This window comes from Falco punctatus, assembly GCF_963210335.1.
Source record: "Falco punctatus genome assembly, chromosome: Z".
In the NCBI taxonomy this organism is placed as follows: Eukaryota; Metazoa; Chordata; class Aves; order Falconiformes; family Falconidae; genus Falco; species Falco punctatus.
In genome coordinates, this window is record NC_137586.1 from 16,543,667 (window position 1) to 16,565,749 (window position 22,083).

Sequence of the window (22,083 nt, forward strand, 5' to 3'; positions counted from 1 at the left end):
CCGCTAGCACACAGGACAAGGTACAGCGTGCCGGCGTGCGGCGCCTTTAAACAGCCCCGCCGCCCGGGCGCCGGCCCGCGCCCTGAGCGGCAGCTTCCCCCGCCAATCACAGCCGCGGCCGCTCAGGTCCCGCCCACCGGCCGGCCCGCAGCTGGCGGAGAAGGCGGGGGGAATGGTGTGAGAAAGTGACGCAGCGTGGCCAGAGGGCGGCGCGCCAATGAGGACGCGGCAGAGGCAGCGGGCGCTCAATGGGAGCCGAGCGCAGCGCGGGGGCAGCCAATGGGAGCGCGCTGCCGACCGCGGGTGAGAGTAGGACGGTGGCTGGGCCCGGCGAGGCGAGGAGGCGGTTGCCTGGCAACGGCAGGCGAGGCCCGCCCGGCCCGGCCCGGCCCCGGCGCGGGGGTCCCAGCGGCGCCCAGGGCGGGGAGACCGAGCGCGGCGGGCCGCGTGTGAGGGGCCGGGAGGCAGCTGCGAGGCCGCGAGGAGCCCCGGGGCTGCTGGGGGTGGCATCAGTCCGGGGCAGGGGTCTGCGGGCCAGCGGGAGGCCGTGGGGCGGGTGGCGCGCCGCTGGCAGCTCAGCCGCACGGCCCAGGCCTGTGAGCCCCCCGTTGGCTGTGACACCCACCCGCAGCCCTGCCTCTCGGCCGGCCCGGACGGGGCTCTCGAACTGGGGCATGCACGGAGGCCGTGCTGGGGAAACTGCCTCACGGAGGATGCGGTGCCCTGTCCTGCCTGCCCCAAATCCTCCTGGAGCAGCCTCTTCCCATCTTGTTAAATCCACCGTGTGCCGAGCCCTGTCTCATGGCGTTACTGTTATCTGGCAAGTCGACAGTTAGCTAATGTATGGGTTTCTCATGCCAGCCTCTGTAGCCTTTAGGCCCTGTGATGATTTGTATCCAGCTAATCCATTGCTGCGCAAGATACTGGGCGTCCCCAGAGGAGTCCTCCCTGCCGGTACTGGGAGTACAAACCTTTGTTGCATATGGGAAACTGCTCAATTAAAATCACATTCAAATTTTAAAGCTTGCATAATTTGGTCGTAAAACGCTGCTCAAGTCAAAGAAGTATACTCCCTTAGCAGCTGGTATCGGGTTCTGTGACATCTGATTGCTACAGCTAGCAGAAGATGCCACCTCACTCACCTCCCACAGTATCAGGAAATAACCCTGTTAGTTCCACCATCTTAAGGGCAGGTAAAAATAAGGCAAAAGAAAGGGAAAAACTGTCACTGAAAGTGTTAACTCTTACCCTGTTTGTTTAATCTGTTTTGAACGTGTAACTGTTATGCTATCCTCATGTAAAATCACAGATTTCTTGTGTAACTCTTTGTAGTGCAAGGATTGAGAAATACTACAGAGAAATTGGGAGAAGTTTTGTTTGCACGTGATGTTACCCTGCAGTCTTCTGATAAGCTTATGCCAGCCTGTGTACAAGCCAGTTTGATTTGTAATGCTGGAAACACACACTGACAAAATGTAAACTTGGTAGGTGATGGCATAGTCACATCATGTATACACAATGTTATCTTCTGTGCTTGCAGACCAAATGAACTTCTTGTTAGAAGAGTGGAACTTACGCTCTGAAAAGCTAAAACTTCAATTCCTCCTTCTTTTCCCTTCCTACCCCAAAACAGAACTGTGTCCTTCTTCTGGACTTCAAAATGGGTTTGTAATGCCAGCCTTCATTATGTGCTTTGGTAGAAAAATGTTTCCTGACTTCAGGGTACTTGGACTGTTCCAGCTTTAGCAAAGAACAGATGCTCAGGAGGAGATAAAACAGTCCATCTTGTTGAATTTGCAGGAGCTCATGTTAGAGCTGCGAGTGTATGCTGAGACCTTGCAACCCTTTCCCTGCTCCCTGGGGGCTTAGCTGCCTGTGTGTTAGGCTGGCTCTGGTACAGTGTGCTCATGTAGCTTCGGATGAGGCTGCAGTGAAAAGAGCTGTGTGATGAGGAGGACAAGGAGCTGTAAGGAGCCTCCACAGTAGCCTCTTCCCCTTCACTTGGGAGCTGTGTTTGAACTTGGGCCCTTGCCTGAGCAGCACCATGGGGGTGCCTGTGCCTGGCTACATTCCTTGCTGATCCTGACCCAGTGACTTGACTTCCCAGCTTCACCTCTGACCTGCTTATGATTACAGACTTGTCCGGAAACTTGCCTTCTTGGCTGACCCTGCTTGCCATCACCTGCTTTGCTTTTTTGTTTGGACACTGTGAGAGTTTGGGCACTTGTTGGCGAGGTCACTGCCCTGCCTGCTTTGTTGTTGTTGTGCTCAGCTCCTGGCTCACCCACCCTTGCAGGGCACCCTGCCCTTGCTGCTCCCTGACAGCTTAAATCTGCTCACCTTTGAGCCTGCATTTACATGGTAGTGGTGGGGTTTTTTATGATAAATGGCATACTTTCTTTCATAATGGCCAAGGCACAACTGGTTTTTGCAATTTTTTTTTATGGTGTGTAGACAACAATAAATGCAACTGCAAATAGCAGTCTTCTTATCTATTACATCTTCACAGATCTGATCAAAAAAGGTACCAAAATTATTTAAGATTAGCTTGGGGAGATAATCCATGTTATTGCTCTCTTTACCATGGCCCATGATACAATGTGATGAATGACATCTCATAGTCTTTGACATTAACTTTCTGTGTTGTAGAAAATAGTATGACATAGATATGCATGAAATCATTGCTATTAATTTAAAATCATGTATTTGTAAAAAAGCCCTCCACCAAATTAACTGCCTAAAGCCAATAAAATTCTAACCAGACTCTCCTATTGTGTCAGTACTGAAGTGCATTTTAAAGATTACAGCCTGCAGATGATGAAGGAAAGATAAAAGGTACAATGTGACAGACAGTTGCTGGATTTTGCGAAGTCTAAACTGTGGTTGAGGACACAGTGCAGTCCCAATTTTTTAATAAATATCTGAAGTTAAATTCAGAGAACAGCTATCAAATCTATGCTGCTAAAAGCAATGTATTTGCCTCCTCAGGATGTTTCTGGATCCAGATACTAATTTAAATTTACATCGAGTCCAGACATCCTCTTCTTGCAGATGAGTTTGATGACTAATTTTTTATAGCCTAAGATCTACTACTTTTTCTTATTAATCAGTACAATCTATTTTATAATTGCTGTCAATAGCATTATTTCTATTCAGCTTTATGAGGCTCCTATCTGGTTTTGCTGTCACTGAGTGTATTGCAAGGAAACACTGTAGAAAAAAATTACTATTATTTCTTCACAAGAAAGGTTCTGCCTATAGTGCTATTGCGACAGACTACAATTGGTTTATATTAATTTCTTAGAAAGATGCAGTAATAACATTAAAGTTGTTGGTGAATCTGGTTTCAAACCTCTCAGGTAATTAATTTGTAGTCTTCTAACCAAATTATGCTCCAGACATGTGATTGCCACTATTTCTAGCCCAGCTTGTGGGGATGCACGTCATTTTCCTTTTGTGGCTCTAGAGTTTAACCAATCTGTCCGGTGAGATTTTCAGTCAAGACTGTATTCAGTAATTTGGATTAATAAACCAAAAAGGATGCTGTGCTTTGGAAACCTTAGAACTGAAAAGCTGAGAAAGGAGAGGTCAGTTTAATAAAAATTGTTTTACCAAAGAACCTCAGCATAACACCTTGCAGCAGAAACATGCTCAAACTTGCTCAGATGCTGCTAGTGAGAGGACAAACACACTTCCCCTTTCTTCATTAAAATCTAGCCTTTTTTGATAAAAAAAGGGGTTTGAATTTGAGCCCCTGACACTGTTTTTCAGCTGTGTGGAAGTGGGTTGGATCTCCTAATCCAGTACTGTTTTGAAAGACAAGTGTTTGCTGTCTGATGACTTACCTTCTAGTTTTAAGCCAGTGTATCAAATTTAGGATGCTGGTTTTGTCTCAATAGACCCAACAAGTGCTTTGCTTCTGTTCATTAATTCTTAAGCAATTCTGTGACTTTGTTTTATAAAGCCTCCTAGAGAGAGAGAGACACTGTCATATTAGGTTAAGTTAGTAACTCTTAAAATAAATGAAACAGCCAGATGTTTCTTAAAACCGTTTAAGAGTGAATTTATTGCAGTTTTCAGGAATATTAGTTACAAGCCTAATTTGGATTTAATTCAATGGGAGCTACACTTCTAAGTCACTGACATACTCACTGGTGTTTTGAATAGTGAATGCTGTACCACTTATCTAAAGGATGACGCACCTGTGTTTAGTTAAAAGTCAGGAGATGTCCAAGGACGCTTGTTGCCACATCACGGGTGCACAGACTGCTAAGTCCTTGGGTTGGTTATCTTTAGAAGGGACATTTTGTCTTAGAATCCTGTTGTACATGCAACGTGGTGAAGATGAAGACTTTAAACATGGCCGCTAAGGAATAGAGTCTGCGCAGAGACAACTCCTCAAGGACATTGCGCCGGCATGAGATATGTAAATGAATTCTCAGAATTGTAATGAATATGTAAACTATTTCCCGGAAAACTAATGAACGGGTATGAGTGCAGAAGAATGGCTGCAGAAGTGTGGCCTCGGAATCTCTGAAGATCTGCACAATCCAGGCCTGGTGTTAGAATAGGCCTGTAATCAGAACTGTGCTGAAGTTGCTGTGCGGAAGTTAACAAGAAGGTAGCCTTGAGCTATTCTTGAATCCTGAGACCAAGTAATTATGTTGTGCCAACAGGCCGTGGCTGTAACAAGCTACAGCTGCTGGGAAAGCAGGTGCAGGGCCAAGAAAGATGGGGACCCGTATGGGAAAATAGGGAGTAACAAACTACAAGGCTGAAGCACAGCAACACAATTAGCTATGTGGATAGAATGCTTATTTTAGTCATGATAATTAGAGGTGTGAAACCGCGCGCGTTTAGAGACTACTAACCAACTATATTTCTGCTTTACGAATATGCATGTGTAACGGTTCTATATAAGTAGTGTTAGAAACTAATAAAGTTGAGCAAGATGCATATCTCATATGGAGCGTCTTCTTGACTCCGGCGAACCCTTCTTCCAACATATGAGTAGCTTGTGTAAAGGAGGGGGAGGGACTGAAAAGTCCCCTCTGTGTGCATAACTTTGGTGGAGCGATCCCCCACGCACCCAGCGCTGCCGAATAAAGATAAACTCTGCTCGCCTGCATATTGCTGACTGATTCTTCAAATCAATTTTCAGATGCAGCCAGCTACATCTTTAGGCACCTAAACCCATTGAAAAGAGAGCTTTAAAAGCCAACATTTTCAGGGAAAACAAAGCCATGTGCCGTAGTAATCTCTTCCACAAAATAAGATGTTGAGATGACTTTACTGAAAGAAAGTATTGATTTTATTTTGTTGCCAGGTACAAAATAGCAAAGGTCAAAAATAATGCTTAGGTACGGAGAGTGTAAAGCCACTGAAGTGAAGGTCTGGAAACTGTAAGGTGTTTTTTTTAATGTTTTTTGTATGTCAGGGTTCAGGGATAAATGAAACTGTACCAGACAGTAGACCTTTCAAGTGTGGTTTTGATACTTCGTGTACCAATAACAGGGAAGAAAGCTTTTTTTTTGATTGAATGACTAGTTGAAGTTATTTCTAATTCAATTCCTAAAAGAATGCACAGGAACCCGAACATGAAACACAGTTGGCAGCTGGGAGAGGACTACTGTCATCTCATAATCTCTCAGTTTGATCTGTTGAATCCAAGAGAACCTGATGCAAGATAACACGCACTCCGAAGACCTGGGAGATGTAAATAAAATTATCAAAGACTGTCTTTTAAAGTAGGTCCAGTAAATGCAAATATTTCAATAGTATTTGAGTTGCATATCTGTCAGAGTCTTAAAACATTGTAACAATTCCAGTTATTAAAATCTATGAAAATGTACGTAGATCACATTTTGCTGCTTTTATATGGTATGCATGAACGGAGGAACTGCAGCGGCCTTGTAATTTCAAATACGAAGCAGTAATTGTTGAACACTTAAGAACCTAAGATCTGAAGGCTAGGAAAGCTGACAGTGCAAAAAGAGGTCATCACTAGGAAGCAGATACTGCTCTCCAAAATGGAGAGAGAACTGCAGCTGCTCTGTATTCCTACAACTGGCAGAGGACAGGTCTGCAAGCCAGGACCGTATGGAGCTTCCCAGCAGCTCGTGCCTAAACCAAGAGGGGCTCCCCTTCCCCTTCCCTTCCCTCCCCTCTCCTTCCCTTCCCTTCCAACAGACTGAGCATCCAGGAGTTCCCACTACTGATGGCAGCACTGCTGTGGTCTCATCTAGAGCCACAGTTTCAGTTTCTTTAAAAAAAAAAAAATACCATCTTTCTCCGAAAAACAGCTCCCTTCTTTCTCCAAAACCATCTCCCAAACCTTCCTGACTTGCCTTTACCAAGTGGCAATATTTAATGATACTGTAAGTCAGACGGTTCACAGGAGCTTTAGGCATGCCTGCGTCAGCCTGGAAAATTAGTTGCATACTTTAATCCTGTGAAATGCTGAATATGTCTGACAGAATAGGCATGGAAATTAGGATACACTCCATACTTTAATCATCACTTAGGGTACGCCTAAAAGGCCACTTGTTGCATTGATGGAAAAAACTTTGAGGAGCTGAGATGGCATCATAAACCCACCCAGACATCCGTGACTCGGGAGGGAAGCATGAAGGTAAAATCTGGAATCCAGAGAACATGAAGAAGAAAATAGAACTGCCAGAAACAGGAAGATACTGGTACCATAGTGCAATGTATTTCAGCAGTTTAGCATTCCTGGTGCTCTGCTGACCTGAGCTCAGGAGGACTGGATTCTGCCTAATACCCCATTCGCTGGATCTGTATGGTGTCCAGGCAGTGCAGCTCCAGGGTGCAAATGAAGTGGTGGAAAACGTGCCATTTCAGCTTGTCTCAGCCAGGGCCATACCCTCTGCCACCCCAGCATGCCGGACTCGGTGCTGGGGAGGAAGAGCTTCTGTACACATTGTGAGTCAGCGGGGCAATCCCAGCGCTGGCTCCTGGCAGAAGGCTTCCTGCTTGTCATTTCAGCAGGCAGAGCGTGGAGCTACGCCAGTGTACGTGGTGTACACAATATTCCCTAGAAACTGGAAGAAGAGTTAGATGAGCTGCCGCATCCCTGTTAGAAGGCTGTGAGCTCATCAAAAAAGATAATTATGTTTTTTGAAAAGATTACTGACTGGAAGAATAGAAACAAAACAGGCAACAGCACAAAGATGATTGCAGAGAAGGAAGAATAAGGGTCAAGAATGGGACTGGGAAAATGGAGCAATGAGAAGGAACTGCACGCTGGGTTGTTAAAATAGAAATCACAGGGAAGGTTGCCATGAAAGCAGAGTGGGAGAGAAGAGGATTTAAGTCTACCAATAGATCTCAGAGGTACAGTGAGCACTTGCTACATGCCCTTGGCAGGAACACCTTGCCATTTGACTGCTAATCTGACCAGCATTGTTCTTGTGTACAGGTGAGGTTTTCTGCCACTGCTATCTGTAGCACATAGATATCTGAAAAGTCATGTTAATGCTGCAATCATCTATTGTTGATGAAGTCTGGTATCTTTGTTCGCAGTGCCTTATGCCATAGGTGTCTTCATCATGGGGCTTGCTTCATCACATTACTGTTTGTTTAATTTCTTTTTAATAATTTTAGTTCTTCTCTGCTTTCCACCATGAGGTTTTTTTCTGGGAATCTTGTGCTTCTTCTTCTTCATCCATTTTTTAACTTTTCTAATCCGTGGGCTCACACAGAACTTTCTGCCTCCTATGTACAGACTGCCAGAGCAAAAATTGGTTGTCAGTTTCAAAGAAAAAAATGTAACCCCCCCAAATTTTTCAAACAATCATACTTATCGCTCACCTGTGAAGACCACAGAGTTAGAAGTGGTCAATCTTAGTTTATGTTTTATACTATGTCTACTCACTTTTTGTCTGGTTTTAAATATGTGCAAGTTAGAATTTAAGGTTTACGTGATTACACTTGAGTTTCAAAATCTGCAAAATCTTTCCTACTTCAGTGGGTCTGAAAAGAACTACAGTGCAAACCAGTACATTTCTATGGCCAATAAATACGTAGACCACTTTATCATTATTAATATTATTATTATTGTCATGATCATCATGCAAATGTCTAGAACTAAAACATGTCCAGGATTTCTTTGAAATTTATCAATTTAATGCAAACTGTGTGATATCATGCAAACAAACAAAAAAGAACAAAAAGAAAAAAAAAGAAGTAGCTTATGTACAAAAGTAAGGCTGATTTAATGAGTTTAGGCAAGGTTGGCATAGTTGGAAAACCCCAAAGAAGTCTCAAGGTGCATGAGTCATTCTTCAGTTCTGAAAATAGAGCAAGTGTCAGAGTTAGTGCAGGCTGAATAATGATCAATATTGTTATTGAAAAGGAAATTCAATTTTAGCAGTCAGAAGTTTAAGTAGCGCAGGGAAGGACAGTTCTTAAATCACACACAATCTTGTTTTTCATTGCATTTGTGTTAGCATTCTAAGACTCTACTTGTTTAAATGGCGCCTGATAGGTTTTAACTTGACAGTACCCCTTTCACAGTGACTGACACAAAAGGTCTCTTACATAACAGCTTCTAGGTGACACAGGCCATCAGCTCTCTGGATTTCAAACCTCTCCACTCTTCGGAGAATTCCTTTGGGAATTTCATCTGAAATTTTCATGCAACAGTTAAAGGCCCCAGGGAACAAGGCTAAAAAGAGTAAAAACAATGTCAGAAACGACAGAGATATGAAGATGACAAGTCATAGCTTGACTTCACAGAATAACAGAATGGTTGAGGTTGGAAGGGGCCTCTGGAGGTCATCTGATCCAACCCTCCTGCTCAGGCAGGGCCACCTGAAGCTGATTGCCCAGGACCATGCCAAGACACCTTTTGAGTATCTCCGAGGACAAAGACTCCACAACATATCTGGGCAACCTGCTCCAGTGTCTGACCACCTTCACAACAAAAAAAGTGTTTTTCTGTGTTCAAGTTGAATTTCTTGCGTTTTAGTTTGTGCCCCTTCCCTCTTGTCCTGTCAGTGGGCAATACTGTGAAGAGCCTGGCTCCCTCTTCTTCATTCATTCCCATCAGGTATGGGAATGGTGGTTACAATACCTTGATGAGAACTCACTTGAGCATTCTCTTGTCCAGGCTAAACAGTTCCAACTCTCTCAGCCTGTCCTTATATGCAATATGCTCCAGTCCCTTCATCATCTTTGGGGTCCTTTGCTGGACTCTTTCCAGTAAGTCCATGTCTCTTTTGTACTAGGGAGCCCCGAACTGGGCCCAGCACTCCAGATGTGGCCTCACTAGTGCTGAGTAGAGGGAAAGGACCACCTCCCTCGATGGTGTGACCCCCTGCTCCCAACCCCTGTTGATGTGGTTAGCATAACTAATACCATTTTATGAGGCAAGCATCCATTCTCTGTGACCTAACAAATAACGTATTGGTTCCCTTTCCCTCGTTATCAGGCCCTGAAGGTCCTGTGAACCAAGCAGATGAACCGAACAGATTTCTTCCCTTCCGTACTGGACCCCAGCATGTACTGCTGCCTAGCATTATTCCTCCATGGATGCATGACTTTGCATTTCCCCTTGTTGAATTTAATAAGATTCTTCTCTACTCATTTCTACAGCCTGTTGAGGTCTATCTGTAAGGCACCAAAACCATGTAGTGCATCAGCCACTGCTCCCAGTCTTTTATCATCTGCAAACTTGCTGAGGGCACATTCTGTCCCATCATCCAAGCCATTAATGAAGATGTTGACCAGTATTGGTTCCCATGTAGATGCATGGGGTACACCACTGATGACTTGCTTCCAATTTTTCTTTGCGCCACTGATCACAGCCCTCTGGCCATTTGGCCAGTTTTCCATCCACCTTGCTATTCACTCATCTAACCAGTATGTTGTCAGCTTGTCTATGATGATGTTATGGGAGACAGTATGAAAGGCACTACTGAAGTAGAGGTAGACATCCAGGGCTCTCCTTTTGACCACTAGGCTAGTCACTCACTGTAGAAGGCTATCAGCTTGGTCAAGTATGATTTCCCCTTCATAAATCCATGCTGACTACTGCTGATCACTGTCGTGTCCTTCAGATCTTTGGAAATGCTTTCCAGGAGGATTTTCTCCATCACCTTGCCAGGGACTGAGGTGAAGTTGACCAGCCTGTAGTTCCCTGGATCTTCCTTCTTGCCCTTCTTGTTATATTTGCTCTCTTCCAGTCTTTAGGAACTCTGCCAGTCACCGTGACTGTTCAAAGCTAATTGACAGTGGCCTCACAGCATCAGCCAGCTTCCTCAGCACTGGTGGGTGTGCATCCCATCCGTCCCTGTGGCCTTATGTAGGTCCAGTTTTTTCAAATGCTCCAGGATTTGGTCCTCCTCCACTGATGATGTCTTCCTTGCTGCAGACTTTCCCTCTGGTCTCAGGGATTCTTGAAGGCCAGTTTGAATAGTAAAGAGTGAGGTAAAGAAGGCACTGAGTATGTCAGCTTTATCCGTGTCATTTGTCACCAGTTCGTGCCCCATTCAGCAGCAGGTTCATATATTCCCTTCTCTTTCTTTTGCTATTTATGTACTTGTGGAATTCTTTCCTGCTACACACCACATCCCTTGCCAGGTTCACCTCCAGCTCAGCCCTGGATTTCCTAACCCCATTCCTGTATGGTCAGACAGAAACTCTATACCGGGTCACCTGGCCCTGCTTCCACCTCTTTGTTCCACACTATGTTTTTATGCTCGAGTTCAGTTAGGAGCTCTGTGCTCATCCATGCAGGTCTCCTGCCACTTTGCTCTAATTTTCTGTTTGTTGGGACAGACCTTTCTAAAGCTTGGAAGTGATCCTCAAATATCAGCCAGCTGTCCTCGACCCCTTATATTCCGTGGGATTCTTCCAGGCAGGTCTCTGAAGAAGTTGTAAATCTGCTTTCCTGACATCCAGGGTGTGATCTTGCTTTTTGCCCTGCTCCATCTTATGGATGAACTCCACCATCTTGTGGACACTGCTGCCTCTGACTTTCATGCCCCTGACCTGTTTTTCCTTCTTTGCAAGTATCTGGTCCAGCTGAGCACTCTTCCATGATAGTTCCTTGAGTACTTGTGCTGGAAGATGTCATCAGTGCACACAAGAGATCTTGTAGATTGCTTGACCACTGCTGTGTTGTCCTTCCAGCAGATATTAGGGTGGATAGAGTCCCCCATAAGGACCAGAGCTTTTGAGCGTGAGGCTTTTTTAAGTGGTTTGAAGAAGGCCGCATCTACTTCTTCCTCATCAGGAGGTCTATAGTAGACACCCACTACAATATGACCCATGTTGATCTGCCCCACTAATCCTGACCCATAAGTTCTCAGCAGGCTCGTCATGAATCCCCCAGCAGAGCTCCATGCATTCCTACTGCTCTTTTGTATAAAGGGCAACTGCATCTCCTTGCCTTCCAGACTGTTCTTCCTAGAAGCCCACATCCCTCCATGTCAGCACATCAGTCATGTGGTCCATCCCACCATGATTCATGATCCCAGTGAGGTCCTAGCCCTCTACTTGCATACAGACTTGTGGCTCCTGTTCGCTCCTCATGCTGCACGCATTAGTGGAAGGGCATTTTAAAGAGGTGTCAGGGGTTAGTTATCTTTACAGCTTATGGGATGAGATACCGTCCTCTCAGCTTCTCCCACACGACAGATGGGTGGTTTTGTTGTTTAAGGAACAGTTTCCTCCACTTCTCCTTATGCACACATATGTAAAGGCTTGTTGCAGTGAAATACAATAAAAAACATCTAAGTGCTTTATTTGTGGAAGAACACCAACGTTAATGACACAGGAAGTGTCAGAAGTATCATTTAAAAGCTCTGCCTTGTGAGGTTGAACCGAGCCCATTAGCTTTTTTCTTTGAAACTGTTAATGCTGTTGCTGGGTTTTGGTGCTTTATTTTGCCCCAAGGGATCCCATGGATGAATGTGTCTCCACTAGGGAACGATCCGCAGGTTTTTTCCTGCTTGCTATTACCATCTTGAAAATAACAAGTCCCTGAACCCTAAAAAGCAGATCCTTAACTCTAGATTTTTTGATGACAATTACTAACAATGTGGTGCTTGATTTTCTTCTGCTGTAGCACAGAAATAGATCTTCTAAAGGGCATTCCCTCCATCAGCTCAAGGACAAGAAAAGCCATGTGGCTCAGGGATTTATCTAGTATGTGAGGGTCTCAGGATCAAAGCAGTGCTTCAGACTGAGCACAGCAAAGACCCCTGTGTCCCAGTCCATGAATTAATCTGGGAGAAATGGAGCAAGAGCCTTCTTTCTATTTGTTTTGATATTTTTGTTTCCCCTAGCTTGTAAATCATGCTGTTCCTTAAGTAATCATTTAGTCCTGGAGAACAAGAGTCATAGAGCAAGAAAAATAAAAGCAGGAGAATGAGCTGCAGTTCCTGTAAGAAGGGAATGAGAAGTCTTTTTAAAAATTTTCCTGTGAGCAAGAAGATGGTGTGCTCTGTTCCTTACAAGAGTGCTTGCTTAGTGCTGTAGTTGCTGTAGCAAACAACAATTCAGATGCTGGCAAAGCTGTAGCAGTGAGCTTGAGGAGCCAGCAATGTATCAGGAGTCGCTGAAGACCAGTCACACTGTCCACTGCAGCTTGCAGGGGGCTTTCGTACCGGTGAGGCTGAGGACAGAGCCCTGGGATTTCACAGTTGAAAAGGAGGGTGAAAGCAAGCAGCTGGCATAGCAGTTGCCTCCTCAGCAGCCCAGAGAGGATGATAAATAATCATATGGTGCAGATGGATTAATTAAAAGTTGAACATTACCTGTATTATTTCCCTGTTGTCCTTTGCTTTTGTGTTTTTGTTTGGTTTTTTTTTTTTTGTTTTTTTTTTTTTCCTGAGGGCTCAAGAGAGCTTCAGTGGCACTATGAACTTTTGTTATTGCCAGTTAGCTCCTGGCAGAAGGATCACATGGGATAAAAACTCAAGGAAAGGTACCTTCTTTGAACTCGACCTGAGGTTGCCAGCTGTGCGTTTTGGAGAGGTCTAGTCCTCTGCTTCTTTGGGGTCTAGTAAACTAAAGCACTTGTTAAGCCCAACACTCTCAGCCTCCCGTGGAACAGCTGCATATTCCAGAAGGTCTTGAGATAAGACACCTGTCTCCTGAACTTTTCTTCACCTGGTTTCTCCAGTGCCTGGCTGCCATCTCTTGCCCTCATCCCACTTTACATACTCAGAAATGTCATTCACTTTGATCCTCAGACCTGAAACATCTGTTATCACCCTTTTTATAGTGCAATATACTGTACTATATGGCACTATGTTAGTCATTTGAACACTTTATAACTAAAAATTAAGAAATTAATACTGATGTACTTTTATAGCTTTATAAGGAAAAATATATACAAACTTATGTAAAGAAAATGAAGCAAAATTCTTGGTCCACCCAGGTGGACTTATGAGCATCTCACTGGCCACTCATGACAGACTGCCCTTTTGCCAGGAACTTAGCCAACAGGAACTGCATCTTTTAGAAACTTGTTTATCATTGCATCTTTACATACCGCTTACATAACTAGACTAGCAGTTTTAGAGTGAATTCAATTATCTGATGCTCAGTTGATCTTTGAATTGGAGCATTAAGCCACTGACATCTAAGTCATGCAGCTACACAAAAAACTGTGCCTCAGCCTGAGAATATGCAGCTGACTGCATGTACAGCTGGTGAAAACACCAACAGAAAGCAGACTGAAATTTTGTATAAAGTGTGAATGAGGTGGAGCTTATATTCTTGCTAAAGAGGCAAAAACATTTCTTATGCAGAGTGAGAGGCTGCTAGTAACTTTTTATTTGACGTGTGTGCTTGAGGAGGCTGTCTTGCTTTTAGAGGTTTGTGTGGGTGTTTGCCTTGAGGAATTCTGATCTGCATCATCTTTTTTGATGAAAAAGAAGCTGTCGCTTTTAAATAATTTTTGTTATTGTTGTTCTGTGCTTGAAAGTATAGTTACAGTATGGAAGACAGAGATTAATTATCTTTGAGTCACAGATTAATACATGACATCAGGGTCTTTTTGTCAGACAACGTGAAAGTGTCAGAAACATTGTCTTGACAGAGGCAATTGTGGTAACTGGTACCTTTTTAAATGGGAATCTGTTGAAAAAGTGATTCCCCCCCTCCCCACCCCCACCCCCCACCCCCAATGTGAAGGACGCTCAGGGCAGTGAGCCAAGGAATTCCGGTATTTCCCCAGAGCCTCAGGAGAGGGGACACTGTTCTCCTGGAGCACTGAGCCATCCTGCAGCTTCATTGCCCAGTCCATTATTACTGTAACTACAATCTAATCCCACAAGTGGGAAGGAACCAGGAGGTATTAAGCAAAGCTAATGATTTCATCCCAACCTAATACCATACATTTTTTGTGGCTTCAGCAATTAGATCAGTCTTATTAGTAATAATTGGCCTAAACCATGGTTAAAAGGAAAGAACTGTGATTTTCCACAAGGATGTTTGCATGGACTTATGTGTGCCATTAACCAAAGACATTTTTTTTCACTGCTGCTAACTTCATTTGTCTCTGTAGCTCAATGCCACAACCAGAAATCCACAGTTGGTTACCCAAACGTTATTTAGACCTGTTTTCTGACACTAAGCCTCTTTAACCAGAAAGGTAAAGGAGCCACTGAAAAAAATCAGCAAGCTTAGCAATGGATCTTGAGACAGGTCTGTCCACTCAGGGACTGCTCTGTTGTTATTTCAGTGTATTATCTGTTTTGATATTTCTTCCCTGGCAAATCTCACCAGGGAAAGACCTATTCCTTTTTGAAGATTTTGTTGCATATTTTTGGGTGGCATCTATCTTCAATCTTGCAGAAAAGTCCACTGGAGCAAGTTAAGTACTTTGCAGAGTGCAAGCAAGATATTAACTGGAATAATACCTTCACTCACCTCACCTTCTCTCTCAAGGATACCTAAAAAGGACCTCCTTTGCAGATGTATGTGGCTCGTAGAATTCAATAGTCCTGATATTTTCGTTGTACTGTATTTATTTAACATGCTATGTATAGCTTTATCAATTTCAAAAGAAGTAGAGAGAAAAAGCTTTGACTTTCTAGTGAGAATAAGTTGTTTAGTACATGTGAAAAAAAACCACTTGACTTTTTTCTAAAACAAAAAAGAAAATCCCTGAAATTCTGAATTACAGTGCTTGTTGTTCAAGGAATGTAGCATAAGAACTTAAGTTTGGGAGCTTTAATTATTTTCAAGTAAGTAATGGGAGCTAAGGCTCACATTGTGGCCAACTTTGTGAAGGTTCATGAAAAGACTCAAATTCTGAATGAAGACTGTAAGAAGCTTCGGGTCCAGCTGGTGCAATTGATGAAGCTGGTCAGCGGGCATCCGTTCCTAAAACAGTGTACAGTTGAGAGCATTTTCCCGGGATTTCCAAGCCAAATGATGTACATGAGGGCCCTGAACACGGTGGCACTGATGCCCGTTATGTACTCCTGGTCCCCTCTCCAGCAGAATTTCATGGTGGAGTATGAAAACATTCTGTGTAATATCCCTTGCATGGGAGATGAGGTGAAGGAAGAAGATGAAACTTTCATTGAAGAACTTATTAATAACTATGATGGGAAGGCTCATGGAGTGGAAGAAATTATTTCAGGATCAGTCCTCCTCAGCGATGCTGTGTTCCTGGAGCTGGTGAACACCCTGAATCAGTACTCGGGCGAGGAAGAGGAAGGACACAATGATTCTGAGGTTAAGCAGGAGGATGGGAAAGAGTAGCTGCTGGTCACAAGGAAAACAAATTGTGGCAGAAGGTAACAAGAAGTGTTCAAAGAAGCAGTTTCCAAATGACATGATATTTACTGCTATTTCTTCTGTTTCCGGAATATGGCTTCCCAGATGACATGAATGCTGGTTTGTTTCCTCGGAAACCTGTCAAATCTTGGTGGCACGGTCATCAGTCACTTCTTAGGGTGGAAGGGATAAAAAGCAGTTGCCAATTAGAGATTACTGTTTTCATCTGCATTCAGCTTGACCTGTTAGAAGCTCTTTTAGTAAAATGTTGCTCTTAACTGGAAAAAGATCCCCAAAGTCTGTGAGACCTGGTGAGTTTGAACTGATGTTATTGAAGTGAAGTGCTAGAGGATGATGCGCAGCAAAAACAAGGATGAAACTCTGATGGAACAAGACCTCCACAAGTATTGTTCGTGGTATCTGTCTTTACACTTCTGTTCACTTGATCAGTGTCAAGTCTCTTTGAGGCTGAAAACTTTCATTTTCCATTTCCTATCTGCTACGTGGCCAAACTCAGTCCATAGAAACTTTTTCTTATCCTTTCTGCTTTGCTGTTTTCACCATCATTCTTAAACTTGAGAGCCACATGTTAAACAGCTGAGGAAGGCTATGTCATTTAGGGTCCAGGCAAAAAATATTAAAAGCAATTATTGCTGCCTGCTCAGTTTCTGGTGCAAGAAAGAACATTTCCCTCCTTCAGTTTCAAGCTGATATTCTTAGATTTGCCTACCCATTTATAGAAACTGTAGTGTCTGATGAAGAGCCCTCCTATGGCATACAGTAGCAGTAGCTGGTGGCTGTTCTTCTGCTCTCTGGATGTAGTTTTTAGGCAGGTAGGACTGGGTAAATGTCTCAATATGCATAGGACAGACTGCTGGCAAGAAGAAACACAGCAGTCATTGGTTCAGCCAGCCTCTTCTGTAGAAAATTTAACACAGCAGGGCAGGTCTTTGCCTTATGAGGGGGGGACAGATGCAGAAAAAAGAGGAAGTGAAGCCACAAGGAAATAGATAGTGAGTGATAGAGCCGTTGTGTTCCCCACCCCCGTGCTTGCGCCTAACTATGCTTGGTTTCATTTTGGCCTCTTTTGGCTGAAGACGATAGGAAAAGCTGGGTAAGAATAGTAAAAAAAAAGCTTGGTAAGAATAGTAGGAAAGGTACTTTTGGTCCCTGTCTTCATTCCTGTCTGCTCCAGACCCAACCCTGCTGCCTTGTGCAGCTCTTTTCCTGGCAGGTTTCACTCCAGCAGTTAGTGTTTTGACCAGGCCTTCAGTGGTCCCTCCTGGATCCTGCTGGGAGCACAGGGGAGCCTGTCAGGACTTCTGGGAGAGCACTTAGTTGACCTTTCTGAACTGGATGTGACCCATGGACTGGTGAGTGAAAAGCCACACTGTGGATGTTCTTCCATGCAACCAAAAAACCAGGAGGAGAGTTCTTGCACTTACGCAAACTAAGGCAGCCCAGCAAAAGTGCAAGTAGTTGCTATGCAGAATGGGTTCCCCCAACATGGTGTGTGGTCTGAGGGGCAGTGTCTCTTGCATGGCGAGATCCGTAAACCTGAGGCGCTTTCTGTACCTGTGCTGAGATGTAAGATGTGCTGCTAAGGAGCCTCGAGTTCACCATGAGCTGATGCAGCTCTGCACTGATTGCACAACTTTCGCACACTTAGGGCTATTAGTAGCGGTCATTAGTGTTTCCTAATGGAACTCTTTTGCGGTTACAAAGTAGGCTTTGTACATCTGGAACCCCCCCTTTGCATTGATTAATCAGACCAATGTCTTGCTTAGTCAGAACATGAGACGTATTGAAGTGCACTGGTCTCGACAACCATTTCCATAGACAAGTTTCAGCTCTTAATCCAGGATTGTTATTTATGAACATACAATCCAGGCTGTGTCCTTGGCAGGAAATTTACTATTACATCACCTACACTTTACATTAACTACTGAGTACTCATGTGCACACGAAGCTGCCAGAAAATGTTTCTCTCATCTAAAATGTGAGGCTGTTTTTGAGTTCACTGCCTCAAAGCAGGTCTTTTCAGCTTAACCTAAAGCAAGTCAATAACTACATCATTTAGCAGAAGGTTGTGATCCTGGTTGGCAGGTGAACAAAGGAGGATGCTAGAATCTTTGGCAAATGTAGCGTAGCTCTACTTTGTAAAAACAAGGAGGCTGCTTAATAGCTGGAGGTGAGAGGGGAACTCAAATGCTGAAAAATGCTCTAATGCATCCTACTATTTTTACTGCTTGCTAATACACACAGTTAAAGCTTAATTCTGAAAAAAGAGATAAACAAAAGATAGAAGAGATCCTATACCTGCTGAAGTGGTGGAAATAGCTGTAAATAAAGTACAAATCATTATATATAAACAAACAAATCATACTATAAAATTTTGTGGCCAAACCCAAATGAAATTATGCAGTGTTGCTTTTCTGGTTCTGCTATGAGGACTGCTGTTCCTATGGACATTTTCAAGGCTGGAAGGCTGAGTAGAGATGAACAGACAGATGGCTATGTCATACAGGTCATGATTTTCAAACGGGCATTTGTCCATCATGCTATCATTTTGCAAGCTGTTTGTCCCCTGTCCCCGTACAACATCCTTGATGCTCTGGGCTACAGAGCATCTAGGAAATGCAAGCTGAAAACTGGCAAAACACAGTGTAATATTGACGTGGACCAGCAAACACTAGTTTCCAATGCCTTATCAGAAGGTGAAATTTGTGCTATTCCTAGCAAAACCAAAACACATAATGTCTTGCACATCAAGATGAAAAAGAAGCTGTCATGTGAATATACTTTTTTTTTTTCTGTAAAGCAATGCAACTTGGTAAGAGGGAGCCCATCTCCCACACTGCACAGATCACCCTCACTCTGACCAGCATTACTGGAGTAGCTAGGATATTCTAGGAATAACTTGGATAACTCCAGCTAACTCTTTAAGGAAGACTTGGACAATCTTATTTAGTTGTTATTCCTACCCTGTAGCATTCAACACTTGCTTTGGATGCTTTTAGTGTATAGGAATTAGCAAATTTCTCCCTTCGTATTTTCAAGATTAAATACACGTTGGAGTTCTGAAAAAGAGCTTCTGTCTTCTCAAATTGAAATTCAAACGAACCAGTCAAAGCTGGTGCATACTCTGTCATGCAGTGCTGCCCACTTCGCTGCGGGTGTGGCAGCACCTGGCACTCTCACATAAATGGATGCATAATGGCCAGACTAAGAAGCGTAACCCTAGTGAGGGTTAACCCTAAATGTAGTTCAGAACAGGGTAGGGTGTGCCTGTACCTGTGTAGCTACATTCAGTTTTGCCCATTTTTATTGTGGGTTCTGCTGTTTGAATATTGGTGCTAAGTATGGAGCATGTTTGCATGAGGAAATTTAGGTGGTAAAGGTATTTCCCCTGGGCCACATGGTTCAGTATAAAAGAGTGTTCTAAGAGAACATTTACTTTGACCTGTGCAGGTACGTGCCAGTCCTATTATGCAAGATCTTGATGACTGGCCAGATCATATATCTAATAAAAGAGCACTTCAGAGTTTTCTCATGCCAGCAAGTGCAGTGGCCATTTTAACGGGATAAAATTTTAAGGCAGATTTTGTCCATGTGCTATCTAAATTTTCAACAAACTCCACAATTCCTACTCCTACTGAAACCGGTGGAGCTTGAGAAAGGAACATCTCAAAGGCTGAAGTGCTCCAGAATCTGAGTTATGTTCTCTATGAACACAGCTTATTTTACAGTAGAAAACTACAAAGGAAAACTAAGAATTCAAGCACAGCACTGGCTGAATTTTTTTTTTTAATTTTTTAATTTTGATGAAATGCAAGAAGACAAAAGCAAGTGTTACTAGATTTCCTGACTCCTTGAGATGTGCTGCACCAAACACAGAGCAAATCTGCATGTAGAACTGCATTTCTGCTGAGAGAAAAGAGTTATGTGAAGTTTGCATAAAAATCTTTTTTAAATCTTTGCCATCCAGGGCAATTTCACTTTAAAGGAAAAAGACCAAGTGGTTTTCTGAACCTATTCCCTCTTGAGAAGCTTTGAAAGGAGGAAAATGCAGCTGAACTAGAGAGACCCCTTTAAACAAACAGTGACATTTTCTTAGGTGTTCCCTCAGGAAATCACTGCTTTAAAGGTTTTATACCTTCAGCAGTTAAAATCTCTCAGCAACAATGTTCTTGATAATGTTTGCTTTGACAAATAATCCACTTGGCTTTTCCTTGCTTAAGTCATTTTGTGGAATCATAAAGTCCCCATATCTGTTGTGGAAATATCAAGGAAATGCTCAGGTGAAGCCCTGACTTGACTGAAGCAAATGCCAATTGTTTTATGCAGTTTAAGACAGCCAGGTTCCACTTTTTAAATCTTCCCATGCTACAGCACAGACCTTTAAGCTATCATCTGCGTTCCATATGGAGCTGCAGCGGCTCAAGCAGACGCGATGCCAGGTGGACACCCTTTGGGTTTTTTTTCTTCTACTTTTAGGGTATAGAATAGGGTACAGAAGTATACAAATAAAGTACAACTTTACTTACTCTCAGATGTCTGACCAACCACGACAGCCAGAACAGCCAGAACAGTGACGAAGTTCAGACCCATTCCTCCTGGGAGCGGTGGAAGCAGAGCCCCGGAGCAGGCGGTGAGCTGCAGGAACTAACACCTGACCCTACCTCCCAGCTGCCAGGGATGAACGTGACTCAATGCCCCACCCTGAACAGCAGCTTGAGTCGCCTCCTTCCCATGTGGCGCTATGGACTTCAGCAGCATTCCTCTTCTCACCTGTAGATGTGTGGCTAAGCGTTTTGCCAGATGGTAAAATAGGTTATTGTTCACATAGTACCCCAAGATTATACTGCCTTACGGCCAGATCCTCGCAGCCCTCCTCACTGATGACACTCTTCAACAATAGCAATGCCAAGGAAGGGTATAAAAACTTCAGAAACAAATATTTGCAGGATTAAGGCAGAAGAAGAAAACAACACTCTGCTATGATGCATCGTCTCCGTGAAACCCAAACATGCAACATCGTGGGCCAAACCTGCTGTAGCATGAACAGGCACAATGTCAAGAAGACCCAAGCCTTGGACTAGCTTTGCATCCGACCTGTGCATTTTCAGCCTGTAAAGACCCTGAGCAAGGGCTGTATTATTTAGCACGTTGTACTCCCTTATCCCCTTTTTGCCCATTGGTAATGCAGCAGCCGTGTTGTTTGTGCAAATTTGCAATGGTTCTGGTGAATGACAGCTGGAAAGAAACTGCAGCTGGTGTGTCTCCCTCCATTTTCCCCCTGATTCTTATTTCTGCAGCCCATTTAAATAATTTCTGTGATACCAGAGGAACACTCGGTCTGCACAAACATGTAGCTTTCAGCTGGGGGGCAAGGGGGAAGATGCATGTGTGGAGGCTGACAATTTCTGTAACACTTCTGTGAGTGGCATCGGGAAAATCTTTCTCTGACTCATGCAGGTGATGAGGAAAAATGTCTCTGGGGAAAATAACTCCTCAGATTTCCCGCTAAGCTTGACATAAATGACAGGTCCAAATCTTCTAAAAGCCTAAAAGATTACTCTGCGGTCTCTGAACTGAACACCATGGCTGTATGGGTAGCAAGCAGTTGCCATATTTTGCCAAATTCTGCTACTGCCACTGCAGTGCAGGCTGTCTGCTTTGACCTTTCCCAAGGCTGAACTAGAAAAATCAGTCAGGGAAGTCCCTGAACTGCTCAACCAACCTCATCTTTGCTCTGGCTCATTACAGCCACTCACTATTCCTCAGTTTCCAGAATAGAAGATAGAAGAAATGGCTCACCTGAGGGACTTTATACTTACAATGTCCCAACACCAGTTTTGCAATTCTATCTAATAATAAATTAATACAGTGCAATCAAACCTTCTGGCTATCACAGTTCTACTTTATAACTCTTGGTTTCTGCCTTACACTGTTATCTACCAGGATAAAAGAACCAGGCAAATGCACAGTACTATACTTTCGAACAAAAGTCTACTGTTAAGAGGAGAGAGAGTAGTAGATAATGACCCGTGCTGTTTAAAGTATGATTTCAGGGAAGTTATTTATGTTGAAATCAACAAGCTGATTCATTGTCACCATTTAATTAAAGTGAAAAATCTGTATTATAAAAGCTAAACCACCACAGCCAGAGCCAAGACAGCTCAGAACACCTTTATTAACATGAAAATTGATGAAGACAAGACTGTTAGCAGCATTAATGTCCTTCAAAGTAGCACAAAGAGGAACAAGCTAGATTCAAAGAAATACAGTGAGGCAGGTGTTACTGGAGTAACATGTTAAAGA

General features: G+C 43.6%; 2 protein-coding genes across 2 annotated transcripts in view; both read right to left on the minus strand.

The window, feature by feature from the left end:
* Window positions 1-22,083, minus strand: part of HMGCS1 (3-hydroxy-3-methylglutaryl-CoA synthase 1) — a 94,911-nt gene that overhangs the window by 29,511 nt on the left and 43,317 nt on the right. The gene's annotated exons all lie outside the window — the stretch shown is intronic.
* On the minus strand, window positions 14-20,370 carry CCL28 (C-C motif chemokine ligand 28; the record flags this gene model as incomplete). The annotated part of the gene is made up of 3 exons (XM_080372631.1): window positions 14-7,811; window positions 8,560-8,686; window positions 20,307-20,370. The coding sequence occupies 3 exons, from the start codon at window positions 20,368-20,370 to the stop codon at window positions 7,589-7,591; spliced, it is 414 nt and encodes a 137-aa protein (XP_080228757.1). The 3' UTR covers window positions 14-7,588.